At 34.1% G+C, this 12,388-nt stretch overlaps 1 protein-coding gene across 2 annotated transcripts in view; it reads left to right on the forward strand.

Moving 5' to 3' along the window:
• The window catches only part of ndst3 (N-deacetylase/N-sulfotransferase (heparan glucosaminyl) 3), a 70,018-nt gene that overhangs the window by 18,031 nt on the left and 39,599 nt on the right, over positions 1–12,388 (forward strand). For both annotated transcript variants that reach the window (XM_058790900.1, XM_058790906.1), the window contains exons 4-5: positions 7,791–7,878; positions 10,382–10,536. In XM_058790900.1, coding sequence (XP_058646883.1) covers positions 7,791–7,878; positions 10,382–10,536 — 243 coding nt within the window. The remainder of the gene's footprint in view (positions 1–7,790; positions 7,879–10,381; positions 10,537–12,388) is intronic.

Here is a 12,388-nt window from a genome sequence, read left to right on the forward strand (position 1 = left end):
AGGAAAGTTCTGTTAAAAACATTCATCCACCTACATCTGTCAACACGATATAATAGTAACAGCGTCAGAAGAGTCACGTCCATTCAAACTGAGTGGGCACGTGCGACCTCAGATTTCTGAGCCAAGTGAATTCTGAATGCTACTTTAGGGGCAATAAACAATGTTTGCATCTTTGATAAGTAATTTGTTTGTTTATTGGAGCTTCAAAAAATGATTCTTTTTTTGGAAATTTTATCACCTATCCACCCATATATCAAAGCTGCTGTTTTCCATAAGAACGTGCATGTAATCGCTGGCTGTTTATTAGATGATGGTTCAGTGTGTGCTTTGGTTTTGAAGTCACAGTTCAGTATGCTTTCTGTACAGAAGAAAGAAAATATATGCATTTGGATGTTTGGATGCAAAATATATTAGAAAAAAAAGGATATTTTAGTCAGAATTATTGTGCCCCTTTCTATTGCGCTACGGAATAGTGCTATTGCTGAGATTAATACATATATAAAAAAAAAAAAAAGTAAATATTATATATAAATATTATAAATAAATATTTCTAAATTACACTTCAAACCGCTTATAGTTATTGCTTATAGTTATTTATAGTTATAAAAAAATAATTGACAGACATAAAAGTAGCATTTTTCCTCCAGTAATCTGAGAATGAGGCTTCACTTAGGTAGATTAATAGGCATGTACTATATATGTGCATGCTCCTTTTTCTTATGGCCTCAGGAATAAGCAATGATTTCATGTCCAATAAATATTACATGTGGAGCCTTTCCCGGATCCCCTGGTGCACGCACACACATGTACACATATGCACATAGTCTGCCTTTGAAAAACATATTTGATCCACAACAGACCATGTTGAGCTTTATGGCTTTAGAAAGTCATTAACACAGACCTAACATGAACTGGCTGAGGTAAATAGATACGTAGATTGGAAGAATAGATAGATAGATAGATAGATAGATAGATAGATAGATAGATAGATAGATAGATAGATAGATAGAAGTTGGTTTGTCAGTTTAGTGTTTACAAAACTCTAGAAATGGCTGTCTCTCTCTGTCTTTGTCCCTCTCTCTCTCTCTCTCTCTCTCTGTCATTCTCTGGGGGCATGTTCGTCTTCTTGCCTGCCCAGATGTCTTCAGCTATTTGTCAGCATTTCAACAGGTCCCCTCCTCCTTCCCTCCACCACTTTCACTCTTTTCTCCCTCCTTCCCTCTCCCTCTATCTCTCCCCTGTGAGGAATCGATCAGTGCTTTCAGGTCATTAACATGCATCTCTGTCACTCTATCTTCTCCCTGATCGGCCCTCAATGTCAGCAGAGAGACACGAAAAGAGAGGAGAGAAAAAGAAACGTTCAGATGAAAGAGTGAAGGATGAGAAGAGATAATGTAAAAACCCAAAAGAGGACAGTGAGTTTGATAGGTAAAAGATATAAAGAATGAGTGATAAACATACACCGGTCTCGACACGGATGTGTGTGTTTTTATCCCTCACCACAGGGTCGTCTACATATGTGTGTGAAAAGAAACGAAGCACAGCTGTGGTGGCAATCTTTAAATATAACTTGCTCACTCTGTAGTCTAATAAAAGCCAGTCAATCTGATTAACTCTGGTTATCAGTCCCTTTCTCCCCCTCACTGTTCTTTTATGAGGATCTAAACACTATGAACTCGCTGATAAACTTACAGTTGTTTTTGATTGTAGTTTGGGGGAAACATTTGGAATAATTTCATGTATCACATATCACTTTGACACATTGACTGTCTCTGTTAACCTTCTGTTGAACAATGTGTAACAAACTTTGCACCCAATTTTGTTTGCTTTGTAAGCACATGACGTATATACTATAACAATAATATGTTCAGTAAAGAAAGTGTGACATATTCACATTTGTTAATGAGTAAACTTCAATTTCAAACATTTAATCTAAATTAATTTGATGCTATTTGCAATTCTTTAAATATATTTTTTGCCTAGAAGCAATTTGTGTGACAGTCTAATGGATATGAACATAACGAAGGCCAGCATGATTAGTATTCAGATGTTGTTTTTTCGTCGTCCATTATTAAATATCTACCTTTTAGTATTTACTTAGCATTTAATAAAATAAAAAAGACCATTTTCATTAGTTTCCGTCATGTAGCAGTGTTTGATATTCAGTAATGGCAAAGAGTTTGATTAATTTCTTTCCATTGTCACTAGTTTTGCCTCCAGGAAAAGAAGCCCCTAAATATTACTTTTCAAAAATTGTTTTTATGAAACTCTTCAACAATATATTAATGAAGTCTATTTTATGCAAGAAGATTGAACATTTATTTAAGCATTGCCTTCAGTTAAAGACAATTTTGCAAAGAAGTCTTATGAAACTGTCCATTTGTACTGCACACCTGTATTGAGCAAGTGAATTATACATATCTCCATTACGTCTTAAGGGCGCTGATTAAATTTCTGTGGAGCAAAAGTCCGTAGAATGAACTTTCCTTGAAGAAACTGTATCATTGTACGCTCTGATTACTTTGTCTGATTACTAGCTCAGTGGATCGGAGCGTATGCGGTTACTTATTAGGCTGAAGCTGATTAATGAATTCAAATTAGTGATTCCACCACTTCAGTTCATCCAAGGCATTTTAGGTCAACCAAAGACAATAAGTTTAAAAATGAGCTTAATTGTGTGTGATCTCTATTTGAAGTTGGCAAAGATAGCTTGTGCGTGTGGAAATGAGGCTTTTGTGTATGTGTGTGATTTCTGAAAGCTTCCAATGCCACTAGTATCCAGACACAGCATCTGGATTTGTGCAGGCCATAGAAGTGATGACAGTTGTAAACTTGGCTGATGTTGATATACACAAGTTACAAATATGTTATATATATATATTTATTTTATGCACTTAAGTTATGCAAGAAAACTGCCAAGACAAAAATTACAAGTTATGCAGAAATATATTTTATGGCATTTTTTCATTTTATATATATGTTTTTTCTGATGTTCATATGAAGAGTTCATTTGCAAAAACAGATAATTCAGTTTTTGACCATTTTCAAAAATCATGCTTTTTCATTGTGGATTCCAATTAATCTCAATCAAACTGCAGTTGGGTAAAATGTTTTAAGTAAGAATAACTTAAAAAAATAAAAAATGCAGCTAACTAACACAATAAAACACAATAAAAACATGATAACATAATAAAAAAGCATGATTTTGGAAAATTTTAAAAAACGGAGTGATCTGTTTTTACAAATAAACTCTTCATCTATATTATAAAGCTTATCCAGAGTGTTGTGGAATAAAAAACTATAAATATGTTAACCCTATCATTTATTGAAGCAGCATATTTTAACATGAATAATGCTAAAAACGTAAGTTAGATTATATAAAATCAAATATTAAATATCAGCTTGCAAATATTTACTGTTTTTTTTTGTAGTTTAAATAAAATAGTTATTTTCAGGACACAGTCTGTGGAGGTTAGTCTTGTTCTTCTGAAGGTCTGAAACTTTTATGGTTAGTTTTTTTAAACTAAATATGCTGCTTTAGTAGATAGTATTAGCATATTTGGTAACACTTTATTTTAAGGTGTCATAATACAGTTAATTTGAGTAATTACCTAGTTAAGTACTTAGTAGTAGCCGTTGTACTTACATGAAACAAAATGTACTTACCATTTAACTAAGTTATGGAACAGCCTGTAATTACAGTTTGTAATTATTTAAATGTAATAGGCAGCTACTGTTACACATATGTAACAGACCGAGTCTGTTACACAGCCACTCTTAAGTACAGCTTCACTTAAGTACAATCTTGATACACTTTATTTTAAATAGCTTATGCCTGTGTAATATTCTGTAATTTTAATGTAATTAGAAAGGTATTACATGTATTTAAGCTGTGTACTGGAGGGTTAAATCAAACAGGTCCAGCTGGATAAGGTGTACAGTATAGATACACATGAAGTACACTTAAGTACAATCTTGATAGACTTTATTTTAAGTAGCTTATGTCTGTGTACTTACTTTTATAATTACGTTGTATAAAGTCTGCAACACATATGTAACAATCTTTTGGTTACATAAGTAGCTGTGTAACCGACTCGGTCTGTTACATATGTGTAACAGTAGCTGCCTATTACATAATTACAAACTGTAATTACAGTCTGTTCCATAACTTAGTTACATGGTAAGTACATTTTGTTTCCTGTAAGTACAATGGCTACTACTAAGTATTTAACTAGGTAATTACTCTGTATTATGGACACTAAAATAAAGTGTTTTATATTGCATATTTTAAAAGAAGTTTTAAATTTTTAACAATACTCTTAACCTTCATAGCGACGTGTGGCAAATGTATCATAAGATACAATTCTACTCGTTCAAATTTCATTGAGTGGTTTATTGTCTAGATTTTTCCATGTCATTTTGCTCTGTGCATTTATATATTAGACAGCTCAGGCAGTGTCAATAGTATGACTCAAAGGGACAGATGAAATTATGTTGTATTGTTGTAATATAATATATTTTAATTCTATGAAGTTTCACAAGCTGTTTAAACTTAATATGTAAAAATAAGGCTGCTAAGCATATATGCTTTTTAAATCTTTCATTTTGACATCAATTGTAGAAGGTTTCCTCTTTAATTAGATGGTCTAGATCCCCCTAGTCCTCCCTAAACCTCTTTGTAATTCACACCCAGTGCAAAACTGTTGTGATAAATCCTGTACATGTGAACGCTTTGCAAAATGTGTTAAGTAGGTTCACAGTCTTATCTTGTTTGTTTGTCCTGGAACAACCTTCTCACCAAATAATCATAGGCTGAACCCTATAAACACCCTTAACCATAAACTACGCCTGGAGTGAGACCCAAAAGACTGGTTTATAAAAATTTAGCCAAAGGTTCAAAATTTACAGTAACCTTCAAACCTGAAAACCAGCAATAATATCATACTGGGGTAAAGCATGTGAAGGTTTTGGTCATTATAAATGACTATAAAACACAGATTATTCAAAATAAACAATTTTTGGCTCTTATGACAGCATGCACTGAATCTCAAAGCTGACGGGAAGCATCAGAACTATGATGCCATTATGAAGCTGCTTCTTTGGCTTATTAATGCATTAATGATTCATGTGCACTCTTTTGAAGTGTGCGCAGTAAACGTAAGGAATCGATTTAAGACAGAGCTGTTTAAAACCTAACCGTTAAATAATTAATTTAGCTCAGTTTGTTGCATTTTAATCAAGAGGACCCTGACAGTGGATGCAAGTGCGGAGTGTAGAAATGAGCTGAGGAAGTTTAGGTAACTTTTCCGATATGTTTGTTGTTTGTGTTGCTATTTTGGAGTCACATTTTGAAAGAGTTTCGCGATTTATGCGTGTGTGCGCATGTCACGGCTTGCTTAGAGAACAGGAAACTTTGTGTCTAAAAATCTCCTAGAATAGCTCTGTCTATCTCTTTATTCCTTCTGTCATCCATTTCAGGTTCACTCTCTCCTCTCATCCTGTCATTCCCCTCCCATCTCTCCTGCACTTGGCGTTCTTATCTTATGATGTCAGATTCCCAACATCCCAGATTCCCACATCAATATTAAATGTGTTCTCTCTCTTTCTTTTATTTGAACTCTTCCTTCTCACTCCTGCAACAGAATACATCCCATCTACATTTTGCAGGGTAAGATGAGGTCCTGTTTGTTGTCACCTATACAAGGAAAACTTAGAGGAAGAGTGAATAGGTCAACTTTTTTCATTGGATAAAACAAGGTTCTCATTGGATTAAATAAAATTTTGTGTCTGTGACAAAATGTCACAAACATGCGGCTTTTTTAAATGTGATTAATTGGCTGTAGTTGCTTCTGGTAAGCAGGTGAGATAAGCTGAGGATGTACTTTTCAAGTAAAGTAAAATTCCACATTAATTATTATCTTTCATCTATTTATTAATTATAATATAGTAATTGTCTTCTTTCTTATGTGCTTTCAAATTTTTATTTGACATATATATTAATATAAGATAAAACACAGAGTTTGACTCTGATGCTTTTTACTACTTATGTACATTTTTATTATATATTTTTATTACGTAATTATTCTTATGAATATTTGCATTATGAATACTTATTTTGTATAATGTGATGGAAAAATTGGATCAACCACAAACTGAAAATATCAAAAAGTTTTGCAATAAAAATATTTATTTTTTTCTTTTAAACATTATAAGTTATTATTAAAACATATACAGTAGCTAGACTAAAATATTTGCCTGAAAAAACTCCACTCCTTTAGGAATTCTTATTAATTACAAATATCAGAAACAGGGCCGTTATTGGAAAGAAAGAAAAAAACACTGTAAAAAAATATTTTTCAAAGTTGCAAAAAAAAAAAACAGATTATTGGAGTACATTTTACAAGAAAACATGTTTTATACTTCTAAAAATTGTGTTTAATTCAATGTGTTACTCACTGTTTCTTTGTAATCATTTGCAAAATCTACTAGCAATTTCTGAGTGACAGTTGGGTAACACATTATTTTAAGGTGTCCTTGTTACACGTTATGTGTACTTACTATTGTAATAACAATAAATTATGCATAATTGCATGCAAGTAACCCTAAGCCAAACCCTAACCTAACCATATAGTAAGTACATGTAGTTAATTAATATTACTCAGTACTTAAATGTATAATTGCACTGTGACAAGGACACCTTAAAATAAAGTGTAACCAAAAATTGTTTCTACACCAGATTTCTTTCATAGTCCTTTTGCCATGTGCTTAAATACTGATGTATACTTTCTGTTTATATGATCACATGAAAAAAAAAAAACATGTACAGTTACCTTGATGCAGGAGTTAACTTACTCACAGGTTCATCTTACTCACTCCCCTTTACCTTGCTTCCTGCGTACCAAGCCACTAGCCATCAAACATCAGGCTGAACCTCCCAAAAGATGCGTAACACATTCCACTCAATATTCAAAAAGGCATCTCACCAAAACCCTCCGTTTTAGTAATATCACATTACGACATGAACATTGAATTAGATGAGGCCAGATCATTTTAAATTAATGAGCGCTCGATCAAAATGCCACTCTATTAGGTTAAGATGCAAAGTGCACATAGACTGGCGCACAGTCACGTGGGCGAGATGATTCGATTACCAGGATGCGAGTACCTGTGCTGATTTTGTTGCTGTTGTTTAGTTGAATGTAAATGGAATTAATTACCAAAATGTCATCAGAGATAACTGCCACACTCTCACTGGAGGATAAAATCAAATATATTACACCTGTCTCCTGGGTCCCGTCCGTGTGTGTCTGCCTGTGTGCCGGAGTGTGTGTCAGCATATCTTCCTGAGCTCTGTGAGTAATGACTTGATGACACCGTCTAAGTCAGCCAACACGCCCCTTCCTGCCTTCTGCGATATTACCATATATCCTACAAAACAGTGACACACACGCTCACACTCACTGTCAGTTGTCAGACAGATATTGATTGTATTTGCATGGTGTCTTAGGCTAGAAATATATGAGACTGTTTTATTGGAACTGCTGCAATGAGGCACCTGCCAAACCCAAATGCCATTACTCATCCCGGAAAGATCGATCACATCCTTATATGCATATATTCAGACCGTGCACACATACACTACCGCATGATGTTAATTCAAAAAGTTCAATATTGTGGTGTATATTATGGTTGATTGATATATAATGGATAAATGGGCATGTATTGAGCAATGGATAGGCAGTCAACTGTGCAATCTTCAGCTTCTGATGGTTGATGTTTTTATCTTCCAGGCTCTTCTGGAAACACAGAACATGTTGAGGTCGTACATTTCTAACTTCACCTTTAACCTGGGATATTCTGGGAAATTCTTCCATACAGGTAACTTTATGTGTGTTTAAAGATAAAATGTGTTAAAAGATAAAATGTAAAAACTAATTGGTTAAACATGAACGTGAACATGCATGATCACACTGCAATAAAAAAGTGTTTTGTAATATTCTGATTGGCATGGTAACAGAACTCTGCCATAGCAACTCTGAAGTTTCTTTGGTTCATCATGTTAGAGTTCATATGTTCTATTTTTGAAGTGTGTGTGTATTTGTGTGGATAACTAAATTAAGTTTATATTAGTGGCACTGATTTCTTTTGCAAATTGTAGTTTATTCTGGACAAGAACCACGTACGCAGACAGGAACAGACCGGTGTTATTTTAGTGTCATTAATACTTTAGTTAAAGTTTTAGTACGTTTTTTTCAATATATATGTCTATATGGATTTTAGTTTTAGTTTAGGTTTCATTATTTTAAATCATCTTTATTTTTTAAGTGTTGCCTTGGCAGCTTATTAAATTAAAATGAAATAAGTATATAAGAAATTAAGTAAGTTTAAGTGTATTTATATTTTACTGGTCACACTTTATTTTAAGGTCCAATTCCCTCTATTAACATACCATTAACTTCAACTTTTGCCTCAATAAACTCCTAATTTGCTGCTTATTAATAGTAAGGTATTGGGTAGGATTAGGTATATAAAATATAGCCACCCAGAATATGTGCTTTATAAGTACTAATAAACAGTCAATATATTTATAATAGGCATGCTAATAAGCAACTAGTTAATAGTGAGAAATATGAATTGGTCCCTATACTAAAGTGTTGATTAATTTTTGTTAATTTAGTTTAATTTTATTTCAAGTAATGAAATATGTATTTTTGTAGGACTTTTTAATGCTTACAGTTTGCAGACCCAGACTTTAAATCTTTAAAATACTTTCAAACTTTATATGTATGCGTGTGTGTGTGTGTGTGTGTGTGTGTACTTGTTTATTTTCCCACGAGGGAAAAAATTATTAAAAATAGTAAATGATGTTTATCTGAAAGTGTAACAATGCAAACAGGTTTTCTGAAAGGGTTAGGTTTAGGGTTAGGGGATTAAAAATATTGTTTGGTCAGTATAAAAGTAATAGAAGACTATGGAAAGTCCCCACAATTCACAGAAACAAATGTGTGTGTGTGTGTGTGTGCGTGTCTGTGCGTGTGTGCATTAGGGCTGCTCAATTATAGCAAAAATCATAATCACGATAAATAAGATTGCTATGACATCTAGATTGTAGAGACCAGTGAAATTTCACAATTCTCAATAACACAGCAGAGTACTAGGTAACTCTTAGTAACAAACAAAGAAACAAACAAAAAGTCCTCAAAATTATTGAAACATAATTAAACGGTCAGTAATAAATAAGCAAAGGACAAATACAATAAAAAAAAAAACATACAAATGAAATAAACTGTGCTTTAAGTTTTTTTTTTTTATGCAAGTCTCAAGCAGTTAACAGCCTACTACAGAAATGAATAATCAAATGTAAAATAAAACAGCATAGCCTTCACTGTAAGAATTAAACTTTCTTTGTTTCTTATTAAAGCTACAAAAGTCTTTCACTCGAGCAGTGTGTGATTTTGAATTTGTCTTTGTTGTTTGATTAATATTAAGCACACAGTCGCAGCAGGAATAAAGCCCGCTGTCACTTTAAGAGCCGCACGGATCCAATTTACTGTTACACACGTATTTTCATTCTCAACTCTTTACATTCATTTATTACATGACCAATGAAGGTTTACATGAATAATGACTAAGCGCCGCATTTTAGGCGCGCACCTTGAGCTAAAAGATGACTTTACATGTCCGTGTTCTGTTCAGTCTCTGAGCGCATCACAGATATCCTCCTGAGGAGCAGCGCAGGTTCTCTCTCACGCTTTTAAAAACATGAATAAAGTTATTCAACTTTAATAAATCAAGCACGTCCCATTTTGCAAAAGTCACATTACATGATTTTACTGATTTGCATGTGAAATTGGGCTTTTATGGAGTAACGAAATCGCACTGCTGGAAAGAGGATGGCATGGGGCGCGATAATCGTTTCATCTCGATTATTGTATTTTCATAATTGTTGGAGGCCGAAATCGAAATTGAAATTGTTTTTCGATTAATTGCACAGCCCTAGTGTGCATATAGCATAATATTCAATCAAATCTGATTTTGTCAAATTATATAAAAAGTGAAAATATTTAATTGTGTAAGAATACATAAAATGCTAACTATGAAACTATGAAATTAGCTTTAGCAATACAAAGGAGTCTAAAATGATATTTCCCTCACCATCATCTCCACCACAGAATCCTATTAAACTTAATAAATGTTTGAGCTGTGGCGGAAGTGATACTGCAATGGAAATGACATCCGTTCTTCCATGATGCCGTTAGACATTGACTAAGAGTTTTAGGAATTTAAGATTTTTAGAAATTTAGGAATGTTTTTTTTTTTTAATTCCACATGCCCAAAGGAAATGCCCAGTGTGCTAATGAGCTAATATTTGTTTGTGTAGGTACGCAGGAGGAAGATGATGGAGATGATCTGTTGTTAAAATATGTTGATGAGTTCTGGTGGTTTCCTCATATGTGGAGTCATATGCAGCCTCATCTCTTCCACAATGAATCCTCTCTGATGGAACAAATGATCCTGAACAAAGACTTCGCTTTGGTGAGAAAAACTACACCTATAACTTGCCCATACACAATCAGTGAACAAAACCATCATTCAGGTATTATCATATCCAGCAAAATACCCATTCACCTAAGGAACCATTAGCCCGCCAGCGAGTCGTGTCATTTACTGTGAGAAAATGAACACTAATTATGCATGTTTTACAGGTGCTTTGAGACTTCAGTCGTTCCTCAAATAGAGAAGTGCCTCTTATGATTTTGACAGAATCATTGAAACCTCCACACGAACGGTGGAGAGTGTGAGTGTAAGCGTGTGTGTGCTCTCATTTAGTTATCTCTCGGTAACACTCCTGCATTTATTTGTCCCCTTTTTTCTGTGAAGCAGCACTCTCATGTCACACTCACAGACACTTTGCTAGCAGAATGTAATACTCTGACACATATATTTACCCTTCATGTATTTCAAAGTGATACGAATACTGTAAATTGATGCAAGCGACCCGAGTGCAAATCCGGCTCATTCCATTTCCTGATCCCTTTCACTCGTCTGCTCCTTTTCATTCCCTATCTATAAGATGGACAAGATATATCTCCTAAATCGTATATAAAAAATGAGAAATGCCCTGCTAAGACGTGACAAAAACATTCAGATTTCCAAGAGAATTTCAAAGGAAAATAATCCAGCTGTGTGCTGGCACACAGTGGGGTGATCATTGGCATTCCTCATTGTCACACAGCCTGTTTTATTTCGTTATGAGCTGTTTGGAAGCCAAACACTGCGGCTGAATCGTTAGAGAGGATATCTGCACGACCCACTGAGCAAGTAAATTGTCACGCAAGTAAACTACCCATCCATTGTGTTGTGCAGTGCAACTCGTGCACTTGTGGTGTAGTTTGGCCTTTTCTTTCTTTTTGTAACACTTTGTAATAAAGGAATAGTTCACCCAAAAATAAAAAATAAAAGAATTGCTGAAAATGTATTCACCTTCAGGCAATTGGAGATGTAGATGAGTTTGTTTCTTCATCAGAACATCAATGGATCCTCTGCAGTGAATGGGTGCCGTCAGAATGAGAGTCCAAAAAGCTGATAAAAGCATCACGATAATCCACAGGTGACAAGACTCCAGTCCATCAATTAACATCTTGTAAAGTGAAAAGCTGTTTGTGATGTGAAAAGCCAAGTGCTTTGAGCATGTGATGTAATGCTAAATTTCTCCAAATATGTTCTGATGAAGAAACAAATTCAACTACATTTTTGATTGGCCTGAGAGTTTTGGGGTGAACTACTCCTTTAATGGTGAGTTACAGAAAAAAATGATTTAAAAGTCTGTTTATACTGTATATTGATATGTATAAAGCAACGTATTGTAGATGGTTGTGTACTCACTAGCTGTCTATTTCAAGACTTCATCTGTACTGTTAGGTTGCGTATTTGCATCACTGTCACTTGGCTGTTTGAATATTAGAAATACAGCCGTGTGATGTGAACGGCGGAGTGAGTGATAAACTACAGAGCGTAAAGTGCCCCTGCTGAAAGTCACAAACAAGTACAGCCTCTGTCTGAAAACATAACCGCCAGCTAAATTATAATTTGAGTCATGCGCTACGGCTTGAGCAGTTTAGCTAATAGTTTTTTATGCAAATGCAGTTTGCATTAAAATGTGACTAAAATGAAGATTTAACAAAGTTCTTTTGAAAACAATAGTCTGTTTCATAAAGCTACTGATTGATTTATCCATATAATTATTATTTTTGTTGTTTATTTTCCCCCACGTTATCATTTTCAGTTATTTAATCTTTATCCATAAAGAGGCCTTCATATTACAGCGAACTTTAAATGGCTTTTAGTGCGTTTAGCCATCTGAGAAATAGAAATGTTAGAAATTAAA

This window comes from Onychostoma macrolepis, chromosome 01 (genome assembly GCF_012432095.1).
Source record: "Onychostoma macrolepis isolate SWU-2019 chromosome 01, ASM1243209v1, whole genome shotgun sequence".
Taxonomy (NCBI): Eukaryota; Metazoa; Chordata; class Actinopteri; order Cypriniformes; family Cyprinidae; genus Onychostoma; species Onychostoma macrolepis.